This window comes from Denticeps clupeoides, chromosome 4 (genome assembly GCF_900700375.1).
Source record: "Denticeps clupeoides chromosome 4, fDenClu1.1, whole genome shotgun sequence".
Lineage (NCBI taxonomy): Eukaryota > Metazoa > Chordata > Actinopteri > Clupeiformes > Denticipitidae > Denticeps > Denticeps clupeoides.
This window is the reverse complement of record NC_041710.1, coordinates 17,120,652-17,147,658: the sequence shown is the minus strand read 5'-3', so window position 1 is coordinate 17,147,658 and position 27,007 is coordinate 17,120,652. Positions and strand designations below refer to the sequence as shown.

Here is a 27,007-nt window from a genome sequence, read left to right as displayed (position 1 = left end):
TAAATCATTTTTAGCAATTTTGCTAGAACTGTAATTGTAATTAATCTGGCCTTGTGTTCTGAGTCTGCAATTGCTGCACGAGTAGTAGCATCATGCAGTGCTGTGTTCGTTGTGTAGAAATTGGAATAATTTTTATTGAATGCTGGTGTGGTTCAATGCATGTTAAAAGCTATTCAGAAGCTCCAGGTCACTATAGAATTACAGAATAATATTGCAAAATCAGCACAACATATTTCAGTTCATATTTATTTCTCTCTTCAAAAGACAGATGTGACAATCAGCATACTTTTGTTACAGAATAGCGAACAAGCAGTGCAGTGAGACAGAGGATGTAGTCTTTCTACCTTTCACAGTGCACATTTTTACATACAAAAATTATTGTACATTATTACATTTCAAATCCTTTGCCTCAATAAAGTGGCACAGAAAAGTGAATGTCAAACAATCATTTCAGAACTGACCTGCATACTGTGTAGCGCGCACACACACACGCACACACACACATGCTTACACTCACACAGATAGTTAAATAACACCTTAAACCCCCCCATGATTACATTACCATACATAATATTTAAACTATACACTGTCTCTTTTGATTAGAGCGGTCTTTCAATTTTAACATTACCTCTGTTTCCCTAACTGCCTGTGTTACCAGTGCCCAGAAATATGGCACCATTGTGGTTTGTTTGTGACCCTTGTCTCAGGAGTGACCCTAGGTTCCAGTCACAGTGAGCAACGGTCTCCAAGGCAACTCATTCTCTACAAATGTCAAGCTGTTTCCTAATCATGGTTGTCAGATTGAGGTGCAGAAAAGGGGGTCAGCGGAGGGTTGGGGTTAAAATGCAATATCCAAAATACTTTGGCAATGCAGATGTTGCATTCATTGTGCAAATGAAAACCACTTCAAATGATCTGAGAGGCTGAGGTAGAGGGAGGGGGGCAAGCACAATGGCCTCAGAAAATGACTGGGCATTTTTTCACTACAAACACGTGGTCTTGCCAACTAGTTACTGGTGCAAGTTTAGCCAGTCAGTGATCATGGATTGTCAGAAATCACAGGAAAATATCCCTCCACTTACTCATTTATAAATACACAGCACAGCTGTATTCAGACATGTACCAAAATACAGATACCATTATTTGCCTATCGTTATAAATTCACAAGCAAGTGCATAAGTCAGTATAGTATTATTAAAGTGTAAAAGCTCAAGCATTGATTGTTCTGCGAGGACCTGGGAGGGAGGAGTAATGCTCGGTTTTCGACGTCCTCACTGGGAGGGAGGAAAAGTGCAGGCTCCCTAAAGCGTACAGTTCGAGTCCCAGAGCAGTGCACATACTCTCATGTTTCAACCTGCCAATTACACACATATAGCCCATGACAGGTCCAGCACACCACTAATTTTGGAAGTGACACAAATGAATGCTTTTTAGCTTCCCTTCTCTTAAACACTGTGCCTTCTCCTGTAACCATTTGTGCACACTGCTTCAGTAGGTCCTATCAAAACACTGCCTGCGAGCAAACCAACAATCCATTTCAAATCACACTTTAAATTAGAAAATGGAACCATTGCAGTTGTAGGTCTGCTACAGAAGTTAGGATTGCACATTCTAATATATAGTGCGCTAGTGTACATGCTTAAAGGCAGCAAAAAGAGAGCTAGGCCTATTTCAGTTACCACAGACTTCCCATGGGAAAACAGACTCCATTCGGTTGTTCTTATTTCACGTTGGAAACTCTGAATTAGAAAGGCTTGTTGAAAATTTATTTATGTTGCAAGAACCCAGACGGTGTAAAAAAATGAGTATAAAACAAACATTGCGTTGCTCTAAATCTACATAATCTTTGTTGACATATAGTGTTTTGCTTAGAAAATATCTATTATGCTAAGTAATTTACAAGGAATTGCAATGAATATAAAAATATCTGATATAAACAATAAATCATATGAAAGCCTAACCCTTAAGATATATTGCTCTATTAACCACCTGCTGGCATGCTAGCCCAACCCTGTCCTGGTGGGAATTGGTGCGATGACGAGCTCTGGAGAAAGCATGTCAGATAGCAGTGTCCCAGAATATAGTGGTTTGACTGGGGTAGGGGGGAGGGCCATATGTCTTAGCCCCATTGCTCTTCTTCCAGGTGGGCACAATAGGGAGGCTCTCTTGCTTACATGGGCTCCGGTTGGCTGGTCGTTGTCGAGATCTTATCTCCCGACAGAGGCGCTGCTTACGTTCAATCATCTCCATCATTGTGCTGTCTCCACACACCCAGGGCATGGGAAGCATCTGCTAAGATGAGCAGAGGAAAATAAGGAACGTGATTTCATCTTGACAATGTACTGTGCACAAAACATCATACTGCACAATAATGTGCATTGTAAAAAGTAAAAACATTATGCCCAGGAGTGAGAAAATTGGCCTTGTTACCTGGCTCTGCAGGGGTTCTTGATGTTGTTTCTGGGGTGTGCCATTGGGTGAAGGTGGCACAGGCATAGAGGGGGATCTAGGAACTGTCTTCATATCTATTTGGGGAGAAAAATCATGAATTACGTGTATTATATACTAATTACATATAAATATGCTTTCATGTATATGCTTTAATATGCTAAACCAATACTTGTCATGTACAAGAAACATTATCTTGAGAGAAAATTATGAAAAAAAACATGAATTCTGGTCTTGTCATAAAAAACATGAATTCTGGTCTTGTCATATTGTGAAAAAAGTGAAGTGAAACACAGCACAGCACACAACAAAATGTGTCTTCTGCATTTAACCCATAACTCTTGGTGAGCAGTGTGCAGCCATGAAATGACCCAATAGATCAGTGTGTGGGGACGGTGCTCAGTGAAGTGAAGTGATTGTCACATGTGATACACAGCAGCACAGCACACGGTGCACACAGTGAAATTTGTCCACTGCATTTAACCCATCACCCTGAGTGAGCAGTGGGCAGCCATGACCAGCGCCCGGGGGGCAGTGTGTGGGGACGGTGCTTTGCTCAGTGGCACCTCAGTGGTACCTTGGCGGATCGGGATTCGAACCGGCAACCTTCTGATTACGAGGCCGCTTCCTTAACCGCTAGGCCGCCACTGCCCCCACAGAGGCACCTTGGCCATTAAAACTGGTCATCTGATCAGTCATTGACATTCAGAAATGACTGGAAATGTTTTCAAATATAAATGATCCCCCCTAACAAGTACTTATTGCATCCAACAATTTGCTTTCAAATTCAAAGATTTTTTTATTGTATAGATACATTTTCATAAATCTTCCACAAGTATACGTAACCACATATAAACTACAGATTATTTGGGGATCCTCTCTATCTTTTCATTCATATAGAGCTGCTTAAATCTATACATGAAAGTTTGTAACAAGAGTTTTGAAAAAAATGCAGGTGTCATATGTAAAACAAAATGTAGGTATTTACGTTGACCTCACCAGAGTTTGTAGTTGGGCTGGCAGAGGACCGTCCAATATGACTGGGTGTTGCTACAGATGGTTGCACAGGTATTGCATCCCATTCATTTGCCTTGGAGCCTTCAATGCTGTGGTTGTCCCTGTCTTTACCTTCAAGTCTAGTCAAGGCGTCTGTGCCATGCCCACTTCTCTCTTTAAAATCACGCCGAGGAAATAAATCTGTGGTGTTGCTGTTCCTGTCTTTGCTTCCCCTTCGACAGTCTGTGCTCAGAACACTCCTGTCTTTACAGTCACGTCTAGAATCAAAGTCACCCCAGCCTCCATCTTTGCTGTCACGCAGCTTTTCTAGACCATTTTTGGTTGGGTCCTTGTTACTGTGTCTGGACAGGACTTCCAAAGAGCCTCTTTCTTTGCCATCACGCCTGGGATCAGTTCCATTCCTGACCATTTCTTTACTGTCCTGTCTTGTCAATACATCTGCCCCATTACAGCCTCTGTCTTTACTGTCGCGTCGTGGCCGGAGTTCATTGATGTTAGTCCCTCTGTCTTTGCTGTCACGGCGTGGTAAGGGCTCCACGTTGCTGGCTGGCCTGTCTTTGCTGTCACGTCGAGGGAGAGGTTCAGGGTTGCTGCAGACTCGATCTTTGCTGTCACGTCGAGGGAGAGGTTCAGGGTTGCTGCAGACTCGATCTTTGCTGTCACGTCGAGCGAGAGGTTCTGGATTGCTGGAGCCTCGGTCTTTGCTGTCTCGTCGAGGGATGGGTTCTGGATTGCTGGAGCCTCGGTCTTTGCTGTCTCGTCGAGGGATGGGTTCTGGATTGCTGCAGACTCGATCTTTGCTGTCTCGTCGAGGGAGAGGTTCTGGATTGCTGCAGACTCGATCTTTGCTGTCTCGTCGAGGGATGGGTTCTGGATTGCTGCAGACTCGATCTTTGCTGTCTCGTCGAGGGATGGGTTCTGGGTTGCTGGAGCCTCGGTCTTTGCTGTCTCTTCGAGGGATGGGTTCTGGGTTGCTGGAGCCTCGGTCTTTGCTGTCTCGTCGAGGGATGGGTTCTGGATTGCTGCAGCCTCGGTCTTTGCTGTCACGTCTCTGTTCTTTAGAGCTGTGGCTCCGTTCCTTGGCCTCTCGCTTGGACTCCTTACTGTGGTGTCCCCGCTCTTTGCCCTCCCTTTTAGACTCTGAGGTGTGGCACCTTCCTTTGGATTCACCTTAAAAATAAAAAGACACATTTACTTATTTTTCACGTTCTATTGATCTGCTGTAGTAACTCTGCCCTGCCACTGAGTGTCTCCTGGACACTGCGAAAATATTTTTTAAAGCTTGTTCAGTAGGAATTCTCTTAAGAATACATTATTGATAGGTCATACTTTATTTTATTCTTTTTCTATATTATTTTTTCTTCCCTTTTCTGTGAAAGATTGCCAGCAGAATGTGGTAATAAAAATTTATGAAAAAAATGATAAATTGTGAAATTCCCAGAGAAGACTAAGCAGGGAGTTCATTAACTGACATGCATTTAATAGTTTCTGTCTGTTAACCACACACCACTGAAAGTAATTAATTTTGTCCCGTGTTGTCAGTGTCAATAATACAGAGCCTTAGTCCACTCCACTTAGAGCATCATTGATTGGTCAGATAATAAGTGGGTCATACGGCTGTCTGCCTCCAGCAATAACAGATGAAGCTCTTGCTCTGCACTGCAAAAAAGAGTCCTACAGCCCAGAGCCAATCACGTAGCCCTGGGGGACTGGAATCAGGTGCACATCAGGTGCAACCTGCCAGTGAACCAAATGAAAATGCTCTCAATCAACATCTCCCATGGTAACAGTGCAAATCACTTGGCAAGTGCAAAGAACATGAAGGACGGCAAAACAAAAACCACATGACAAGCGGGCAAAAGAAAATTTGAATCAAAATTCAAAGCTTTCAAAAACAGTGAAACCAAAAGCCTGGAGGCAAAAGAAAGAAAGAGAAAAAAAGAAAGAAACAAAGAAAGAAGAGACAAATCTGCTCTTCCTGTGATCTCATGCTCTTCCTGTTTAATTCATATTCCATGCTTTCACAAGGCTGTCATGACCTGTGCTGTGATTGGTCTGCTGCCGTCAAAAGCAAGTGCCTGCAAGGAATTTCTCTCTGCTGTTGCCATGACGCAGTTTTTGCTTGGAGTCAAATTGAAGTTCCTGTTTGTGCATACCACTCTACTAAAGTATTATTGACAGGGACCATGCTGAATATGAAATTAGATGGTTGGCGCATATACCAGAAAGCATAAACATTTTAAATGGCTTTGCTTTTCATCCCCAGTCATTAAATAGCTGGTTAGCTTCTAAATGTAGGATAGTACATTACATTTATACATTACATTTATCAGGCGCCCTTTATCCAGAGCGACTTCAGTATCTACAATCAGTAGACAGTCCGACTGGAGCAATTTAGGGTTAAGTGTCTTGCTCAGGGACACAATGGTAGTAAGTGGGATTTGAACCTGGGTCTTCTGGTTCATAGGCGAGTGTGTTACCCACTAGGCTACTACCACCCTGTACTGTTAAACAGTGTAAATTGTGGTTTAATATTAAAACACCTCAGTTTTGAAGTCATGTAAACATGTTTCTGCAGTCTCCTGGCACAAGCTCCTGTGTTTAAGCATGATGTTTACATATTCAGAAGTAATACGCTGCAATAGCTTAATGTTGCAGTCAGACTGGCAGTCATACAGGCTGCTTTAGTTTCAAATCTCTCTGGATTAAATTATATGATCTGCATCAGTCTGTTTTCAGAGGTCAGATTAAAGCAGGCTCACAATGCAACCAGAAAAGATCCATTGCTCCAGTCATGTGTGCAGTATCATCGCTGCTTACTGTAATTAATTCACTAATGCTCTGGATTTGAATCAAGTATGCAGTTTTCACTGAGCAAGCAAACAATTTGTGCATATTCAATTAAAGGGGTACTCACTTTCTCCTGGCTCTTTGGACTTCCTGCCACTGGAGTTCTTCTTCAGCATGTTCCTGCCAGTGGTAAAGAGGTTGGTGAGCTCATCCAAAGGGCTGGTCGGGGTCCTTGAACGGCCCATGGACACATTCTGCATGGAGCCATGAAGCCTGCCCCCAACTGTATTGTCATGAGGAGGAGAGCCCTTCCCATGGGGTGTAGCTGAGGCACTCCGCGGCAACCCGGTTCCAGTGAAGGGCCCATCAAAGGGTGGAGCCCTCATCAGACTGAGGGGAGTGAGGCAACGGCCCATGCTGACAGGTGATGGACAAGCAGAGTGGCTGCGCTGGTACCCATGACCAGAGGCGTGGTTTGACGTCTTGTACAGGGTGCATGGGAGGGGTGGCGCAGAAGAGCGGCCTGATACCGTGATTGTGGGTGTGGCTGTCAACTCCCTCTCAGCCCGCCGCATGTGAGAGGAAGAAGAGGAGGAAGAGGAACCAGGTGCCTCCATAGATGAAGAGGAAGTGGGGGATTTGCTGTAGGAGCCATTCTCAAGCATGGGCAGCTTAGTCACATCCATGGGGGTGAGGGGGGACTCATCAGAATTTGGTGAACACTGCGCTGGGGTTGGGGGGAAGACCAGCAACGGTGGCCGATGGGTGAGGAGGTTTGGGAAGGGTGCGGGAATATCACAGAGGGGCGTGCCTCGTGGTGTGGTACAGCGGCTCAAGGGTTCAGGGTCCAGGGAAGGGCATGGTGTCGGGCACTGGGAACGATAGCCTGATAGCTCCCAGCAACGAGAGTCCATCTCCTCCCCGGCTGGGTACTTCATCTCCTCATACACGGCCTCGCCAGGCTCTTCATCTTCGCTCCGCATCTGCTCCCGGGCAACATTACCTGACATTTCTATATAGACAGGCTCCTCAGAGTTTATATCTTGCCCACAAGGGCTCTGAGACTGGGCACGGCAGAACTCTGCTCCTGGCTGTGGCGGGGAGCTGTCCAGTGAGTCTTGCGAGCCTGGTGGAGAACCCTTGGAGCCATGTGTCCTGATGTAGGATTCATCAAACGAAGTGCTCAGCTGGGTGTTGGGGTTCCTCTTGGGCTTGGGAGGGGGAACTCTTCTGCAGTCCTCACTGCAGCCCTGTGATGCTGAATGGGAGGAGAAGCACCGGTCAGGTGCATGAATTAGCATTAGCCTCAGTATCTGCATGCGCTCTCAGGCTACAAACACTTATTCTTAATTAGTAAAGGCCTGTCACAGCATCTAAAGCAACATCTAAAGCAAATCATCAAAGCACCACAGAGCTAAACAGCTTTGGGGAGGAATGGGCCATGAAAGCAAGTGTTCGGACACGAGGTGGGTAAGTACATCTGAGAAACGGGAGTGTACCGAGGGGAAATAAGAAATGCTTAGCTCCGGAATAATCACAGGAGAACAGTCTGACCATGTCTGCTGTACACTGGAGAGTTTACACCTTTAATTATTCACAGAGCAGATGGTCCAGATGTACAATACTCCTCCCTCAACAGGACCAAGCACCATCACAGGCACCCAGGTTCATGTACACAATTTTATTATAAAATAATTGCAGCATTATTCTTGTTGCAGCAAATATTTCACAGTGGAAATAGCAGATCATTAAAATGATGTGTGTATTTTGTGTAATGACGAATGCCTTATGTAAAGGCACTGCACACTGGTAAAAGTAATTTTCTGTGTATGCGTGCATGTGTTAATAAAGTTAGTGGGCCAGAGGAGTGGGTCTTGAGATCCGTTTCAGCACTTGAGTGCGTGGACCCTTCCCCCCGCCCCTCCAGCGGATGTGTTTACCCTCTCCTCCTGGGGAACTGAATCTAGGTCAGCCGCTCCTCCTGAATGAATTCTGCACTGACTGGTCCCCCCCCCCCCCAATCCCATCTCTCTCTCTCTCTCTCTACATCACATGCAATACTCTGCTCAATGAGGGCACCCCCCACTCCACACAGCCTATTGGTTGCCGTCCTGTTGCGTCACTTGACAGATTACACTTCATTGGCCCGGGGACCTGTCTAAAGTGCTCCTGTCTGAAAGATTATTGGCTGCATGTGCTGCCAGATGCTTTGATTGGTCGAGCAGTGGGGGTTCTCTGTTTCTGTGGGATGGTTGCCGTGGTGCCTAGGAAGATCTGTGTGCAAACTGTGATCCCTTCAAATCTGAGTGAAGGCAAGTCCCAGAGCATTATAAAGATGCATATGTTAAACCATACAAGCCGAGAACAGAAACAGCCATTATATTTCTGCCTCTTCCTGTTAAAGTCAAGAATTTAATTCATGGAGATGTTTTGAGCCTCATTTTCCAGCATGTATTTTTCCAAGAAACAATAAAATGTTGGATAATATACTGCGCTGTGAACACAATGATGTCAGAAGCATCTCTAGCACTTGAATCTTGACCTTGCCCAAAGCCCAGCAGAATAAATCTAATCAGGCCGATGACCCCTTTTAAGGTACCGTGGTATGCAGAAGCTGGTAAAGCCTGAGCGAGAATGTGGGCCAAATAAGCGGGACATGTTTCACTGGGATCTGAGCATGCGTGCGTAGAAGCAAAAGAACTCAGTGACCTAACCCATCCATGCCGTGATGCACCCTCAACACTTGTGTTTCACCCCCACCCACTGTTGGCATTGAATGATGCATCCAAAACCTAATTGTGCCAATGGCAAGCCACGTCCTCATTCATGACTTGTGGTTGCATGCCTCTTGTGTGATCATGTGAGTTTAGATGCAACATAAAACATTGCTGGTATGAAGCATTTCTACACTCTAGCATTTGCAGGCCACACTAGATAGGTGTAGCTACTGAAAGGGCACACCTACCATCACACCTCTCCAGATTCCCATTCCTGCAGGTTATTGAGGCGAGGTCCACCGTCTCGGAAGAGATGCTGAGCTTTGTATTGGGATCTCTTCTAGGTTTGGGAGGGGGCTGCCTGCGCGAGGTTGGGCTACCGTCCTCCTCACCACCCCCAACAGAGTGCAGTGACTGGGAGCGCACGGCAAAGCCCGGTCCACAAGAGGGTGCTACACGCTCTGGGGGGGCTGGCATCGTCATGGAGACCATACGCAAGTGCTTTCCTTCAGTTACAATGTCGTCTTCCGTCCTGAGAAAAAAGATGGATACAGAAACATATTTTTCTTAACCCACTTATCCAGGTTAGAGTCCTGGGATGGCTGAACACTATACAGTTCAAACATGTAACCTTTAGGAAATATGAGAACCTGGGTGAAACCCAGGTAGAGAGGGAAGAGGTCACAACACAGACCCAAGGTCTCCCAGCAAGGCATTTGTGTTAACCAGTCTGACACAAATGTGAAATGTGCCTGAAATGTGAATAATGCAATAGATACTTGTTACTCTGGTACCACTGCGTAAGTAAATGTGTGTTATACATAATGCATTCACTCAGAGCTATTTTGTTAAATACTGTTTTTTCCGTGAGATTGCTTGTGCATAGAAGTGTGAACAATTATGTGTTTGTGTGTGCAGATTAGCACTTCCACCCAAACAATAAGAGACACATGGGAGCTACTCATGCAGGAGAATGTGTCTGTTAGCAGCATTGATTTCTGTTTAACCCAGAGCATGCTCTCTGTTGGCAGACCAACGGGAAACCGTGTGACACAATGAAAGAGCCTCAGCCCACAATGAATTGATTTCTTTAAACGAATGACTGGGCGTAATTGAACGTTTCAGAATGGAGCACTTTGGCCTTTGCTGAGATGCTTGGTCACTGGGAGACACAGATTACCACTTGTGGATTGAATTTGACAGCACAGATACTACAGGCCTGGACAGGTGAGATCAAATTACCATGTGTGGAAAAGGTAAATGCAGATAAACTGGACAAACAGCTCAGTTCTCCTGAAGGATAACCCCACCTTGTCATGGGGAGTGAAGTGTGTTTGTTGTGCAGTGAAATATGGTACAGAACTGTACTCATCCTCAACCTTCCCCAGTCAAGTCTGTTTGATGTGCAACCTCAAAGGATTCTGCGGGCCAGTCCTGCCTGTCTCTCTCTCACCCAGCGTGCTGTGGTTAATTTTTTCAGGATTGAGAACCAGGTATCTGCTGTGCAATTAAGCCAAAACAACACCCATCTGTGAGTGCATGGGGAGGTCTTGGCGTGCAGGAGAGAGTATCTTCAGTTTGTTAGGCTTTCAGGTAAGCTGTGGTTTTTGTGTGTGTGTGTGTTGCGTGTGTGACTCCCACACGCAGCTGCTAGGCAGCAGGAGTCTGGAGCGGAGGGTTCATTGGTCAGAGGCTTAACTTTGCCTAGCAACAGGGTACCCACGGAAACCAGGCACAAAATCTGCTGCTGCAAGAAGGCAACGAGAGCAACACGCGCACAACCACACACACACACGCACACACACACACACTCACGTGATGGATAAAGCATTAAGCTCTCATTAGGAGGAGCAGGATGTCACAGCAGCTGCCTGCACCGCATGCGCCTGCTCATCCGTTGCACCGTCAAAAGTTAGACAGAGAGGACCAAAGACCCCACAAATCATGTCCTAATTTTAATTATATTTTCAGCCATATTTTTTATTAGTTGTTGTACGGTACCTTGGAAAAGACTTAAATTGCATCATCGTATAAGGAGTGTGGCCTCATGTGGCTGTTTGGCACAGGTGTGTGTAACAGACCGGGCAGGAGTGTTTTATTCATAAGATGTCTGCTCCTGTCTGCTCTGTTAGACTCTAATGCACAAAAATCATTTTGTAGGTCACTGCAAAGCCTCCAGAATGGCATTAATTAATATTCAAGAGTGTCTTCCTAATGCTGGCTCAGGTGTTTTTTTCCATAAATCCTTAAACACAGACAGAGAGAGAAAGATCAGAATGGGATATTTATTCTGTATTTTGCAGGCACAAAGCAGTCATGTTTATATATGCTAATATGCACGTGTCAGAAGAGGTGTGTGAACACACTCCTGGAGACACAACAGAAGCTCCAGTAGGGTGGCAGCATGCAGGAAAACCCTCCTCACTCACAGGAACGGGGCCTTCCCATTGGCTTGTTGCTGCTCCAGCTGTCACCAGGCAGAACACATCTCCAGCTAGCCAGTCTTCACAATTAATCTCTTCCTAACAATTTTACTCTCTCTCTCCCTCTGTCATCCCTCCTTGTCTCTCTCGCTGCATCGGTTAAAAAAATTGGGTCATCTCATCGACCTACTTGTAGGCCTCATAAAAAATTTAATTTTTTTAAACTTTCCCCGTATAGCCACCATTTATTAATTCAGAACACTGGCAACATCTGAGATTAAGGGTGCCAGTGATTTCAGGAGAGCAGATTTCTCTGCTCTCAGTGTAACAGCCGCCCGCAGACCATGCATGAGCTCATCGCCATGAAAAAAAGCACCTCATTGCAACAGCAGTGTTGTCAGAGCAGGATGGAAACTTCTCACCAGGATTTCATCAGGCTCTGACGTTCACTCTCCGCCACATCGTTTGTTGTAATTACTGCTTTGGCTGACAAAGTCACTTTCTACTACAATTTTACTTATGACAAGAGGCTGGGGAAAACATGCACAAAAGCAGCTATTCCATGTTACAACAGACAAAACCTGAGACAAAAGAGCAAAATGCCTCCTCTTGGGCATACAGCCCAAGGCAAGCCATGGCATAGTAACATGCATTAAAGCTAAAATTGCCGGCCAGAGAGCTGCTAACTAGACAACAGCAATCAGCCTCAGTCATCGGCAGTTCAATGTGCTAATTGATCTGAGAGCAGGTCCCTGGACAACGGCTGCCCAAACACGCCCAACCAGCAATGCTCATTATACTTCAGGAATGAGACTGCTCCTGTCAGTCCCCTCAAATATGCCCAAACTCCCAATAATAAACCTCTGTTCTAAATGTCAAGGTTGGCTTGCACCTACACAACGCTGCTGAGTAGATTAGGAGATCACTGTGGCATCTTGTCACATGTCATATGAAGAATTTTTTCCAAGCAAGAAGTCCACACTGCATATATCAGAAATGAGAACATTCAGAACTCTCAGAAAGGCACAGAACCGGGCTCCTCCAGCAGGCCAAGAAATGCCAGTGTGCCTTGATCATAGGAATGACCAGCCATCAAAGAGTAGAAGAATGAGTCCAAAAAACTCTACTATTTCTTAATATAGATTATACTAATTTATGTGACAATTACAAAGTGAGTGCTTGGGTTTTGAAATGTTCAGATACTATACCTTTTAGTGACTTCTTCCTGCTTTCTCTTTTTGTCGTTTTTCTCCTGAAAGTGAGCACGCTTTTTCTCATTCCTTACGTGATTGTGCTTCTGAGAGATCAATCCATTGTAGGCTCGAAGTCCACTGTGCTCAACATACTGGAAAAACCTTAGAGTCTCTTCCTCCTTAGTGCTCATCCTTCTTTATTGGCGATCCCATTGGACATTCTAGCAAACAGAGCAATAGTGATAATCAGAACCTGATTCTGATTCTGTATGTGTGTTTGTCAGACAATTTTCTGCTTCTCATGGACAATCATGGTAATAGTTGCATCATGACAGTGAACAGAAATTACATCATTCCTCATACAGCAAGACTATTACACACCAGGGTACATACATTCTCCAACCTTGAATTTATATTTAACACAGAAAGAGGAACAAAGCTTAACTCAGATCATAACTGTTCACAGCCCAGTTTACTCACTTTACCCTGCATGTCAGCAGGTGGATCAGAGAAGCAGCTCTGCTGAATACAGCATGTGAATGTGTCAATGCTTGCTATTGACAAGAACGCTATATGAGGATCAATCATGTGGGTCTACATGAACACATTTACAAGTGCAAAACATTTAAATCATATAATGTAAGTACTGGAAGAAAAAAGGGGGCCATAGTTTCTATCATTGCATGTGTGTTTGTGCGATTGGGTGTTTCTGCAACTACATGCGTGAGTGAGATCCATATTTCGTGTGAGTGTGTACACTGCACTGCAGTGTGTGTGGGTGTGTGCCAGAGAGCAGTGTACATCTGCAGAAGGCAGTAAAGGAGGAGGAGACAGTACTCTCTTATGTAGGTCAGTATTTTCAGATCAGCCCAAGACTCTGGCACGCTTGTTTACGTGTGAGCGGTGTAGTGAGAAAGAGGAGGGGGCGGGGGCACTAAGAGGAGGGGGGGGGCCTTTCGGGTGGTTTGGAGGGCAGCCAGATGGGGATTGCACTCCCAACCCACGAAGCCTGCCATTGTCTAGCATCCTCTGAGTCGCTTGTTGTATGCATGTTTCAGAGGAACTTCAGAAGAACATGGAGCAGGAGTGAGCCATGCAGTTCCTGTTCTGCCACAACCAGTCTGGACCAACACTGCATTCATGCAATGTTAGCCTAAAAAGGTGTGCAACACTAATGGAAACAGAACAGGAGGTCAACTGCCCTAATGTGTGATCTTTCACCAGGGGATCATGTCCACTGAGTTTTGGTTGTTATACTAATACCTACTAATCACATAACTCACAATGTCATGCTTGTTTATTTTATTTTATAACAGGGTTGTATAAAACTGTTTACTCATATTATTTCTTTCATTCTCTCTATATTTTAATCCTCACTTGTTGACTTCTCGCTGTTTTCCACAACACAAGTCGAGCTTTTCTGTGTTGCAAAAAGGTCCAGGAGGGAGCTTAAAGTCATAGTGACCTACATCTTATGCACAGAAGAAAGGGGTGACTCATAGTAACTGCTGGAACCCGAATCAGGTGCATTAAAATTTTATGGCAACATGGGGAGTTTGAGTGCAAAACAACTCGGCCAAAACTGATTCAAGGTCAGAGGCAGATGTTAGCGTAAAACATTGTCTTGTAAGCACACCGCTGCAAGCGCTGCTACTGTATGTCAACAACAGGAGTGCATTACTGCAACGCATAAGTGCATTACTGTACTCACATTGGGGCTGCATCCCCGTCGACTCAGTGGCGGAACTGTTTCCCAGACAAATCCAGTTAAACCTTCGGAGCTTGGAGAATGCCTGGCCTGGTTCCTGAGTCTCCCACACTAGTTCCACAAGGTGCACGATGGCCATGGTAAAGTTACAGGGACGCTTGCAGAACTTCTTGCAGCGGCTCCTGGGTTCCTCATGAGGGGGTGTGCAGGGCAACAGCGGCAGCTCAGCTGACTGTTCCCTCCCCTGGACGAGTAGAGAGCACAGAGTTCCTCCAAACAAGGTGAGACTTCCTTCCTCATCTGCGCCTGCTACACATGACCAGAGGGTCCAGCGGAGCCGGTGCCGGGCATCCTCCCACACTGCTGCTCTCTCTGTCTCATCAGCCTTTCGAACTCTGTCAAGCACTCTTCAGAAACCACAGTTCAGTCAGCTGCAGCGTATCCGTTTCCCCAGCGAGGGTTCGGCCGGTCATAATTCTCTCGTGACGCGGGCTGTAGGGTGGAGAGCTCCTCTGTGTGTGTGGATGCCACGGCAGATTAACCCAGGCTTCACAACACAAAGAACACGCCTACCCACCTCCCAGCACAGCTCCCCCTCCTCTACCCCTTCTGTTTTCTCCCACCACTCTCTCACTCGCTCGCGCTCTTTCCCAGTTTCAGCACCATGGACAGATCGACAGCGTAAAGTGGGTTGTGGCCGAAGGGGCAAGGTGGGCGGGAGTCACCGCGTGTCACTCAAGAAGGATGGGAGGGACTTCGGGAGCACTGCTGCCAGGGTGTGACCTCATTAACCATAGCCCTTCACCCTGCCGGGCGCTCCCAGTCTGCCAGTAAACAAGAGTGCCAAAACACACACAGAGAGGAGGACAAAAACACGCCCATGAAAACATACCAAAAATACCACTGACCCCTTTTGGAAAAATGATCATTTTTTTATTGTTTACCTTCAGGACCTTTCATTAAACAGGCAATTAAAAACAATAAGACCAGGCAGGCACCTACAGTAAGCACTATTATCCTAGTAGCAATTTTGCTAGAAGAAAGAAAACAGATGGAGAGGTGCTTCCAATTCATTATGTGAGAGAGAGAGAGACGGCATTTGTATTTTATGGTTGCCCTCAGCACAATGTTAGGGAGCAGGGGCTTGTTCAGATGGATTAACGCTGTTGACACAAATAGACACGGGGGTGGTGCGATCTGTTGTTTTTCTAAAACCCCTTCTCTCTCCTCCCCTCACTTTCCCCCCTCCCACTCTCTGTATGGCTGTTACAGTGTGATCACGCCCCCACCCAACCCAACCCCCCCCCCCCCCCCCCCCCGTCCACCATATCCACACAGCTTTTTTTCTGGGAAAGGACCACGGAAGGGAGTGGAGTGGAGTGGAGTGGAGTGCAGAGTGGAGAAGACACTGATATGTTACACTGCTAATTACACATTGTACGAAGTGTAAATGAGGGGCTGGTGTGATTTGAAGGGGTAGTGAACCGAGGAGGGTCTCCATTCTTTCTGCAGACAGCCAGAAAAGGCACCCTGATCTATTGCCAGAGCTGTTGACCTTAAATGTATAGATTAGAATCTGTGACACAGGTCAATGTACTGAGTCAATAAAATTTTAAGGGGCTTGTGGGAATTAGGGCTTGTGGAAGTGGAAAATGGTCATAGTATTGAGAACAAACTGATGCTGATGATGTTTCCCACATAAAAGTCCAGAGAGCTCTTAAGTGGATGGGAAGCTGAAAACACAGCAAGTCAAGTCAGGATGTCAAGCAATCATAAAAGTTTTTTGACTCACTATCTATATGGGATAGCAACCTCATGAGGATTCTCACTTTGACCAGTGAACCTCTGACATGCACATATATGCAGTCATTTACAGTAACATTAGCACTGCATTGTGTGATTCACCACATATACTGAACTCATGATAGTAACAGCAATTTTGCAGGTCTTTGGCAACATCACATCTTTAGAATGTGCTTTTATTTTGATCAATATGCTCTACAGCAAAGCGCCATGCATGCTCGTAAAGTTGCCCCATATAACAGTCAATGAAATGGTCCACATAATGTCCTAAAATAATGTGCACACGGTCACACATGGTCACCCCTCCCCCATAACAGTGCCAATACAGTCATAAAGCATCCACACTGCTGAATACCACAAGGACGAGGTGAAAATGGGGGTCTGGGGACTGTAATCCTTGAAAAATGCAGCTGATTGAATCTGGGGTTTAGCCCCCACTAAGCTTGTAAATCCACAGTTTAGAGGGACAAAACTGATGGGCTAAAGCCCCGGTGGACAGGCAAGGTCCAGATCTCTGCACAGCACTGATGTCCTCTGAGTGAATAACAACAGTGCATTCCCATGCAGCATTTTACTTATAAAGGTGTCTGTGAGCAAAACCTTTTTTATGCATTGTTGTTCATAACTGCAGTGCAATTTGAAACGTCTGAGAGGAATATAAAAATGGCTATGAACTGAAAATTACTGCACAAAAATGTTGTCTTCATATCAGACATCATTAAGATGCAATCATTTATCATTTATGACATCCTTAATTTACCCTTTCATTATTTGCCTTAGAACTGATTACAAACAAATGCAAATGCAAAATATACAAGGGTATTTTGGCAATAAAATATATGCATTTGTAAAATATCGCTGCAGTCTTTGCTGAGGTGAAACAATTAGACAACTACACACGTAGGCTATAGTCTATATAGTCTTTAGACATAGTTTATAAAACACTTTTAACAAAGTCAAGTTATGGTCCGAGTTTTCTTTCATCTAATGAGCAAGCCTCTGGGCTCCATTCGTCACCCACTATCTTCCCTGGTGCATGGCCAGCTCTGACCCGGATAAGAGGACGTTGTAATGCAACATTATGTTATTGCATGGGGAAAGGTACCTCCAAATTGTAGTGGAGCATTTGCGCCTTCTGCTGGTCTGTTTGTATATGTGTTTGTTTGTTAAATGTTATCTATACTGTTTTGAGTTTAAAAGGAAGGCATTGCTGGTTAGTAAGCGGTATCATAGTGATGAGGAACTAACTACCCATACTACCCAGATGCTTTCCTATGTAGTTGCTCTTATGTCCAAAACGTATGGAATTATGGCCTTCTTGATGAACCTTGATGACCCCTGTATCTAGTACAGGATTCACCCTTTAGTAGTAGGTTTTATATTAACTTCCGTCTGTTTGAACCCTCAGGCCAAATTCATGCAATACTGGTCATGAAATGATGACCTATTTATTTCCAGGGAAAAGGAAGTAGCGTTGTTGCTCACATATGACATACACTGACATTCAGAAATACAGAAAAATCTTCAGAGAAAAAATAGTCTGAAATTTTTTACAGTAATCCCTAACCTTGCCATCGTCATGAACATCATATGCTGACATAAAATTCAGCAGTGGTTTTTCTGGAAACTCGGCACTGCAACGGCACTGCAACAACTATTATCAGCGTTGTGAAATATGACGGTAACATAAAGGTAAATTCAGAAAAGTGATCCCGCCCGGTTTTGAACCGAGGACCTTTCTGTTATGATAGATACAGAAAACCAGCCAATAGAATGCAAAAGACAGCTCTAGTAGTTTCTCAGAGGGCAAGGATCTCATACCCAATGAGACTTTATCAGATGTGTGCTATAACAGTAATAACTTAAATTGCATGGTTTTACAATTATTTGCAAATATTGTAAATTTAACATTAGCTTTGTATCAGTTGTATTTAATGTAAAAACCTACTCCAACTTAATAATCAATCAAGTAATTATTTGGTTACTATAATTAGTTATGAGATTTTTTTTCAATTGTTTGTCAAAGTGTGTTTAATTTTTACTTCCCAGAACAATTGTTACATTTCAAATTTACAGAACCGACATATTACAGTCTTTTACAGTCTTTTGCATATTAAACTTAATTTAAACTGCATAATCAAATGTTAAGTATAAAAACAACGTTTAATAAAATATTTATAAACATTGTATCAACTATAGAGACAGAACAGAGGACACTTTAAACAAACTGTAAATTGCTCTTTATTACTTTAAGTACATATTACTGCAGATGTCAAGGGAACATATAAACATTTAAACAATAATTGTAAATTCAAGTGTATATGTATACATATATTTATTTTTATTGGTTACTCAAATGACAAAATCAGCAAGAAAGGTTTTTTTAAATATGTCATGATGAAGTCTGAAAGTATGCTGCTTTTACATGGAATTACCCAAAAAACACTATAGCTGAAGTAGCAGGTAATGTGCTACTTTTTTCTCTCATCCGTCTCATAAAAGGGAGACTTTTGAAACTGCTCCCAGGTCATCACTGCCTGCAAACCCTCTACATGGTACAAAGAGTAGACTTTTGCAGGACAGTAAATGCACTTTTCCTGCAACACCAGCAAAACCAGTACGTATATGGAGGCTGCTTCATTGGTAAGAGGCAGAATCTACACAGACGTCCTGTGGGATACTTGTTTAGTTCTTGTTGGAAGAAAGGAGTAGCAGCAAAGTCCTGGAAGCTCATCGTGGGATCAGAGAGACCGTCGGCTGCATAGGTCTGCAACACCTTTTGACAGCAGCAGAAGTATTTAACTTCCGCTTACTGATAAAAAAAAATGAATGTTGGAGCCATCACCAAGGAAGCGGGATTTTGGCTGGCCACATGCAAGACTATTCCCTGTGGTCTTATTTTGTTGTTGCTGTTGTAATGCCTGCTGCCTCTCCATAATTTCCTTCACCCATCCTTTCTACATGATCTTTTGTCAGAGATGGTTCTGGCACTGGGGGACTCCTGGTGGGAGGGATAAATTCTGCTGGTGGCAGGGTAGTGACCGTCTCACCTCCTGTAGTAAAAAAGATGCTGCCCCAGGTTCTGAGTCCCCTGGGGCCTCTCCTCACTTGTGTTCAGTGAAGAGCTGGTGTTAGCCATGTGCTTAATATACCTTGAAGAGCCATTCTTTCCATTCCATATGAGAAAAAATGATACCTCCAAAATCGACTGTTAGTCCTGACAAAGGAAAATTCTTTGTACTGCAGACAGTATCACGGAGCGTCTGCTGACCGTAAAAAAGGTCGAAACAGCGCCGACGCTCGTAGTGGCCGGAAATATATTACATCCATTTCTCGGAGGAAGTGTTAGAGCGGAGATGAACGTTTTGAAGTGGCGCCTAATTCATATCGATCGCTCGTTCACGCTGCGTTACACGCAGTTTCCGTGTGACTGTCACGGTTGTTCACGGTTCAAATGTAATGTTGTTGAAATTACTTTAAAAAAGAACCCCACATCTATGCATCTTGTTGCTTGTATAATTGTCGTTTTATTATAATAATAATAATAATTTGTTGTTTGGATAAAATTTGTTGTTTGGATAAAATCCGAAAACCACAACGCATGCGTTCACTGAAGTCCGTGTGAAGGACGGTGACCACAGAAATGGCTCCTTTTTTAACTTATGTTGTCATGGTGGTTGTTGTTAATTAAAGAACCATTTAACTCTGACAAATTAACTTTGATGACATTAAGGCTTAAGGAAAGTGGCCAATCAAGGTAAAAAAAATTCAGCCACTCTTGTCAACTGATGCATATGAAATATAACTTTGCATTTCAGACATATGAGTGAATCCGCCTTGTCCCCTAACTGTGCCGAAATGGCCGAGACGAACCGCATACACTATGAACTAGAGTACACGGAGGGCATCAGGCAGTGGATGTGAATCCCAGACCGGCTCAAAGTTGCTCCCTGGAGGTTTACTAAGTTCCCCACACAACTACGATGCATGTGCCTGAGAAGATTGTGGTGGCAGGTAATCTAATTAACATTTAACATCGTATTTCAAAGAAACCCTCAAGATGAGACGAATGTTAAGGGGTTACCTCTAGTCCAAGATTACATTGATAGACTGATTTTCAATTACCTACAATCCCTATCTAGAAATCAAATGTGAAGGAAAATAGTGGGAAGAGATTGAACCTTCACCAAAAGTACTGCAATTGAACGTGAATCTCTGTATTTATACCTGTCTTCAATGTTCTCATTTGTTCCCTGACTTTTTGACAATGCTTCTCACTCTGCATCACTATAAAATTATACTTTTGAAAGCAGAAATGCCTCACTGACTTGAAGGTAAGTCTATAAGAGATTGAGCACACAAGTATTAACCTATATTTTGGTAGGAAATAGCTTTAAATCTTTTGAGGATATAGTAAAGGGTGTCATTTTATCATCCTGTGACCTCATTTCCTCCAGTAACATCTAGTTAAGTGCTTCATCAAACTTTTTTTGCACAATAAATTGAGTCCTACTGAAGTGTTCCTGCCAACTTGTTACTAAACCAAAATGAGAACTACGGTTGAAAACAAATTGTGTGTCGATGGAGGTTTGTGAAATGCTAACCCTGATACTGATTGTCCTTATCTTACTGCATTCTTCCAGAAAACAATGAGTACAGCAGATCCAACGGTTTTGACCTCATCCAGTCGACTCCTGAGGGGTCAGTGGAGTTAAAGACACCCTCATATGTTCTCACACTTAAGGATCAACCTGTGAAATTTCTAGAACCAAACCATTCTGTTGAGGCGGCTGCCCAACCATTGAAGGGGGTATGTTGCAACCTACATAGGCGATTTATAATAAATATGCATTTTAGTGTCATTTTCTCAATTTGTGCATTGTGTGCGTCAGCCGTCCTCAACCACAGGCCTGTTAACAATGTACAGAACTCCACATGTGTTCATTCATAGTTTTGATGCCTTCAGTGTGAATCTACCAATGTAAATGGTCATAAAAATAAAGAAAACACATTGAATGAGAAGGTGTCCAAACTTTTGGCCTGTACTGTAGAGTAAATAATTACTTCCACAGAAATCTGTCCCTAACATGCCTGCTGGCTGCTTCCGTTTGGCTTCACAGTACATCTACCTCTCAGAGGTTAGACTTCTGGGTGTATGCTTGAGCCTGAAGGTGACAATCTGTAGCAAGTGTCAGTCGGTTCTACTATAAATTCTCCCATAGGAGTGGCATGTACACTGTAGTCAATGTGTTGTTTGTGTGCGCAGAAAAAAACAAACATGATCCTCTTCCTCTGTGCCTGTAGTTGGATGGTGGTGGCCTAGCAGGGGGCAGTGGTGGCCTAGCGGTTAAGGAAGCAGCCCCGTAATCAGAAGGTTGCCAGTTCGGATCCCGATCCGCCATGAAGTGCCACCGAGCAAAGCACCGTCCCCACACACCTCTCCCCGAACGCCTGTTATGGCTGCCCACTGCTCACCAAGGGTGATGGGTTAAATGCAGAGGACGCTGTTCACCTGGTGCTGTTCTGCTGTGTATCACAATGACAATCACTTCACTTTATATCTCCAGGTCATCCTTTGCGTCCCTGTCCACCACTCACAACTCCAGAGGACTGGCAAATCCTTTACAGTATGAGTGGGGTGCTGTCAAAAATCCAGTGCACAACAAGGCATGCAAGCTGGTTCTGGAGGCAGTAGACTGTAGTCACCACAGGTAGAAAGTGTATTGGCAATTTTCATGCTGGTAAGCATTGCAAAACATTGTTACTTTCTGGTTTGGGCATTTTTTTTGTATCTCAACAGGGTTATTTTATCTGCCTGTGATATCAGTCAGGAAAGCATTCCTAAAAATGCACCATTATGCAGGTACAGCAGGTACTGACTTTGTACGTGTAGTCAGAAGATGTTACCTCTCAGATTCAAACAGAGCAAGTGCACAGTCAAGAAGACATTTTTATGTATTCCACAGCGTTCTTATGAATGACTGTAATGCTTACAGGGAACAGTAAACAGTAAATTCCGGTTTTGGCCTAAACACTCCTCTTTAATGGTATTTGTATTAAATCCTGACAGATGAAAAACATTTACTCTGTAGATTTTAATTAATGCTTTTTATTGTCCTACTCTCAGATCATTAAGCTAAACCGCCGTCTGCTGCTACTTGAACAGGAGACCAAAGACCGGGTCAGGTGGGAAATGTATTCAGTCACAGTTGCATTCTGGCTTGTCAACACCTGGATGTGGTTTTGACTTTAGAGTCTTTGCGCGGCATAAAATGTGCACTTGAAAAAAGGCCCTCTGTGTGCCACATCTACATGACAAGCAACACTCTAAATTTGATCTGATACCCATGTTATATGTTTAAGGCGCAGATGGCTTTCGCGGAACATTTTTTAGCTGGATGAGCCACCGGACCAGACTAACAGTGGTTGCTTTGTTGAAAAGCAGTGGTGCCACACAGCTGTCACGCCTGAGAACCTGACAATGAACAATAATGCTACAATAAGCCATCTGCCATTTTATTTGTAATGTAAACAGATTAGAAAGTTGATGCCATTGTTTTTCTCTCATTTGAGTTTGATAGCATATAATTGTGCGATTGGTAATGCATTACCAGAGCCTCTGTAATCTTTATTTTGACATTAGTATAAACAATAAAATCTCTACAGATTGAAACTTTGCAGACAACTGGAAGAAAGAGCTCCTCTCAATCATGGACGATCCACTAACTCCTCTGCACAACATCATCTATAGACAGAGAAGCCGCTTCAGCGAAAAGATGCTGTTCCATCGACAAACTGAGAACATTGTTTCTCCCCCACACCATGAGACCATCCACACCCACATCTTTTGCTTTGCACAGCTCCACTCACAGCACCATATACACCTTAGTTGTGCATGATTTTAAAGTTTTATTAAAGTGAAGTGATTGTCACATGTGATACACAGCAGCACAGCACATGATGCACACAGTGAAATTTGTCCTCTGCACCCTGAGTGAGCAGATGGCAGCCATGACAGGCGCCCGGGGAGCAGTGTGTGGGGACGGTGCTTTGCTCAGTAGCACCTCAGTGGCACCTTGGCGGATCGGGATTCGAAACGGAAATCTTTTGATTACGGGGCTGCTTCCTTAAACGCTAGGCCACCACTGCCCCAAACAGAGCATGTCAGAAGTGGGATTTTGCTTGAACTTTCAATCTACTCCACACAAGGATTATTGGAATGTCTTATACCGCATGAGTTGTACCACTTGCATACCTGTCTGTTGTGAACTCTGTCTATTTTTAAGTTTAAACTGTGAATTTCCCTCTAGAATTAATAAAGTATCCGTCTATCAAACGAGGCCGAGATCGAGACTGTTGCAGACGTCACCATAGAAACAGAACAGCCGCTTCCTGCTGTAATGCGGAAGTTGGCCGCTTGTAGTTTTCACACAAGGAAGGACTCGTCCAGTCACCAAAATGGGCATTACAAAGTTGACAGATTTAATCAGAATTGATGCTCCGTCTGCTATATCGCACAAGGTTATAGGCGATTACACAGGTTGGTTGTAGATTTATATAAAGTCTCCGGGAGCGCCATGCTCGTATTTGTAGTTAGCGTGCTACACAAGCAGACTACTGTAAACATTAAAATGAAAAGGTCGTGTTTTCTGAATCATCTGTGTAGTCTTATTTCCAACTGCTTAGCTACATGTCTAACGCATCGACATCACAATCGATCATTTTGCGTGTTATGTTAAATGTAAGCATGCTTAGCATTGAGATCGTAAACATTGCTAGTAGCCTAGTGGGTAACAAACTTTCCTAGACAATCGTCACAGGTTCAGACCCCACTTACTACCATTGTGTCCCTGAGCAAGACACTTAACCCTGAGTGTCTCCAGGGGGGACTGTCCCTGTAAATACTGACTGTAAGTCGCTCTGGAAAAGGGTGTCTGATAAATGCCGTAAATGTAAATGTCAGCACAATTAGGAGCTGAAGATTGTGCAAAAGAACAATATATGGAATAATCAAGGATTAAAAAATTATTTTACTGGATACACCAAGCTGTTCATTTTACTGCTTCATTGTGTGACAGGTAAGGTTATTGCCCTGGACGCATCTATTCTTATGCATCAGTTCCGTGCTGCTATCCCTTCAATGCAACATTTAAGGTGAGCGAACATAAAACCATGTCCAAATTTTTCATTGTATGGATTAAGTGTGCATGGTTGAATTATAGATTACATGTCTGCCTTATGGTGATCCTCTCACTGCAGCCCATTAACAGGACTTTTCTTCCGCACCCTGACTTTCCTGGAGCATGACATAAAGCCCGTGTTTGTGTTTGAAGGGAGGCCACCTGAACAAAAAAGAGCCCTGGTCAGTAGCACTCAGCAACCTGTTCACACACTCTTCTTGGAAATATTTCTATGTTAATGGACTCCCACTAAGGTATCTGAACTGACCGTTTTAGTTGGAGAAAAGAAGACAGAGTGCAGGTTTTCATTCCCCAGAATGCCCTAATGCAGGTGATGATACCTTCTTTTAATTTATGTTTCATTATGTTTGGTGGTGTCCCATTTACATGGTTTTATTTTGGAAACTTTTTATATTTAGCTCATTTGCTACAATTAATATTGAGTTTTTGTGGCTTCATGTATTTCGTTGCCCTGTGACTACATTTCGTTGCCCTGTACTTGTACATGTGTAATGACAATAAAGTTGAATCTAATCTAATCTAAATTTAATAGCTGCCTGTTCAGTGTCTTTTCAGACTCAGGACTGCATGAATCTTCTGAAACTCATGGGTGTTCCCTTTGTTCAGGTCAGGAATACATTTCAAGTTCCTTGCATGCATAGTATCCATGACATGCTTTCCTTAAAGTAATTAATATTATCTGACACAAATAAATATTGTAATATATTTGGTGCAATAACCAGATTATAAAATTTATTGGTGTCAGATAATGTTAGCATTTAATGGTTTGTATTTTTTTCCCGTCAATTATTGCCTAGCATTAGTTAGTGTGTTTCATCACCTATGTAGGCTCCAGGCGATGGGGAAGCATACTGTGCCCACCTTTTGAAATCCGGCTCAGTGGATGCTGTGGCTTCAGAGGACATGGACACACTGGCTTTTGGAGGTACTGTCCTCCTTCGTCAGCTCAACGCCAAAAAGGACAGGTGAGAGGGGACTCAAAGTAAAGTTATTGTGCTCCATAATAATTATGTATTTACTCATATGATTCACTGTGAAGTAATGTCAGTCAAGGTAGGGCTGTGTTGTGTCTGTTTGAAAGAGTTGGAACCATGATGTAATGTTTCTAAGAGTGTGTGCATTCATTCGTGTTCTTTTTGTATTCGTGTCCATTGGTGAGACAAGATTGATCAATATGTGTATCAGACCGCAATGCTATTGAACAGGGCCATGTAATGTGCTGTAGCTTTAAAATCCCTGAAACATATTTTTAATTGTGGTCATTTGTATTTTCTTATAGTGACGTTATTGAGTTCTCCTTGCCCAAGATTTTAGAAGAATTAAAGCTAACACAAGCGCAGGTAAGATGTCCCTTAGTTAAAAGAATGTGATTTTATATGAATGTGCATTTAGAAATGACTATATATTGTATTCCTTTGTTATTACCAGTTTATTGACTTGTGCATCTTGTTGGGTTGTGACTACTGTGAGAAGATTGTTGGTCTTGGACCCAGGCGAGCTCTATCACTTATCAAACAGCATTGTACAATAGAGAGTGTGACACAGAATGTCAACAAAAAGGTAAATGTTTCCAACCAGTATCCAGACTTGGAACATGATTCCCCCTCACCATGTTTTCCACAATTCCACAACTACAGATACATCCTATCCCTGTGAACTGGCAGTACCAGGATGCCCGAAATCTGTTCCTGAACACACTGCATTCTGGTGCCCCTGAGCTGGCCTGGAAGGAACCTGATGAAGAGAGTCTTGTCCAGTTCTTGTGTGGACAGAAACATGTGAAGTAAGAAGTTCTGGGTTTATGTAGAACATGGAGAAATAGAATTGTACATGATTGAGAACAAAAAACTGCAGACCTCAGTGGACAAAACCGTGGCTCACATTGACAAAGCATAGCTCACTGCACACAAATGACTGGTTGTAGAGAGCACCGGATCCGAAGCCGGATGGAGAAGTTCCGTCAGTCTCGACAGGAGAACAGGAAAACAAAGGAGGAACAAAAAGCCGCCGGGAAAAGCAAACAGTTGCGCATTGATAAGTTCTTTCGGGTGACTAGGAAGAGACAGGTATTGTTTGATTTTTTTTTTCCATTTTTTTTATTGTAATTAAAACCAATGAATGCATGATCCCCCCCCCCTCCCCCATCTATCAGCAGTGTGCTGAGGCTGCAGGAGCTGGTAAAAAACAGAAAACCAAAACGTGAGTAACAGTGACCCCTGCTGGAAGCGACACCTTGTCCTGCTGATTTCAGGTCCAAGAAGGCTGAGGACAAGTGCATCTTATTTTTTGTTTTTTAAGCTACCTTAAATAATGTTACAAAAGTATAATCATGATTCAAAGTTACATTATTTTGTTTTGTTTTTTTATTCAGAATTTGTAATACATGTAGTACTTATATTTATGTATTACTAAAAACATTGTATTTTTTTTGTATTCATAAGATTTTTTTTATCAAGACTTTAAAACCCTTATTGTAAGTCTTATTTTCTGTTGTTTTGTGTGTTGGAAATATTTAACTTAATTACTGATGCAATCCACATAAAACTGGTTGAAAATCAACAAAATGACTGTTGCCATCATGATTTACTGGGGGTAAAGAAATGTATTTTGTAAGTTAGGACAGGCCCTGGGCTTTACCTAAACACTCAGTCAAGGACACAACCCACTGAAAGTAGAAGATCTGAACAAACATGGTGCCCTGACCTGT

The 27,007-nt window shown here is 43.4% G+C and overlaps 2 protein-coding genes and 1 pseudogene across 7 annotated transcripts; 2 read left to right on the top strand and 1 right to left on the bottom strand.

The window, feature by feature from the left end:
* Positions 1 to 307: 307 nt before the first annotated feature.
* nyap2b (neuronal tyrosine-phosphorylated phosphoinositide-3-kinase adaptor 2b) lies at positions 308 to 14,890 on the bottom strand. 3 transcript variants are annotated; one of them, XM_028977647.1, is made up of 8 exons: positions 14,300 to 14,890; positions 12,604 to 12,809; positions 9,221 to 9,504; positions 6,383 to 7,513; positions 4,495 to 4,635; positions 3,448 to 4,254; positions 2,431 to 2,525; positions 308 to 2,292 (listed from the first exon to the last, which is right to left on the bottom strand). In XM_028977647.1, the coding sequence occupies exons 2-8, from the start codon at positions 12,777 to 12,779 to the stop codon at positions 2,059 to 2,061; spliced, it is 2,868 nt and encodes a 955-aa protein (XP_028833480.1). In that variant the 5' UTR covers positions 12,780 to 12,809; positions 14,300 to 14,890; the 3' UTR covers positions 308 to 2,058. The 3 variants fall into 3 exon arrangements, with proteins under 3 accessions (XP_028833480.1, XP_028833478.1, XP_028833479.1); XM_028977645.1 differs by having other exon boundaries at positions 3,448 to 4,635; positions 14,300 to 14,888; XM_028977646.1 differs by having other exon boundaries at positions 308 to 2,289; positions 3,448 to 4,635; positions 14,300 to 14,888.
* A 5,031-nt stretch (positions 14,891 to 19,921) lies between these two features.
* On the top strand, positions 19,922 to 22,346 carry LOC114787832 (mitochondrial fission factor homolog A-like; annotated as a pseudogene).
* A 1,153-nt stretch (positions 22,347 to 23,499) lies between these two features.
* Positions 23,500 to 26,859, top strand: LOC114788779 (probable flap endonuclease 1 homolog). Of its 4 annotated transcripts, none has more exons than XM_028977671.1 (11): positions 23,500 to 23,639; positions 24,178 to 24,253; positions 24,359 to 24,461; positions 24,556 to 24,610; positions 24,845 to 24,906; positions 25,129 to 25,265; positions 25,580 to 25,640; positions 25,729 to 25,860; positions 25,938 to 26,083; positions 26,225 to 26,366; positions 26,453 to 26,859. In XM_028977671.1, the coding sequence occupies exons 1-11, from the start codon at positions 23,558 to 23,560 to the stop codon at positions 26,501 to 26,503; spliced, it is 1,047 nt and encodes a 348-aa protein (XP_028833504.1). In that variant the 5' UTR covers positions 23,500 to 23,557; the 3' UTR covers positions 26,504 to 26,859. The 4 variants fall into 4 exon arrangements, with proteins under 4 accessions (XP_028833504.1, XP_028833506.1, XP_028833503.1 ...); XM_028977673.1 differs by having other exon boundaries at positions 24,833 to 24,906; positions 25,774 to 25,860; XM_028977670.1 differs by having other exon boundaries at positions 24,833 to 24,906; positions 26,456 to 26,859.
* The last annotated feature ends 148 nt before the right edge of the window (positions 26,860 to 27,007 follow it).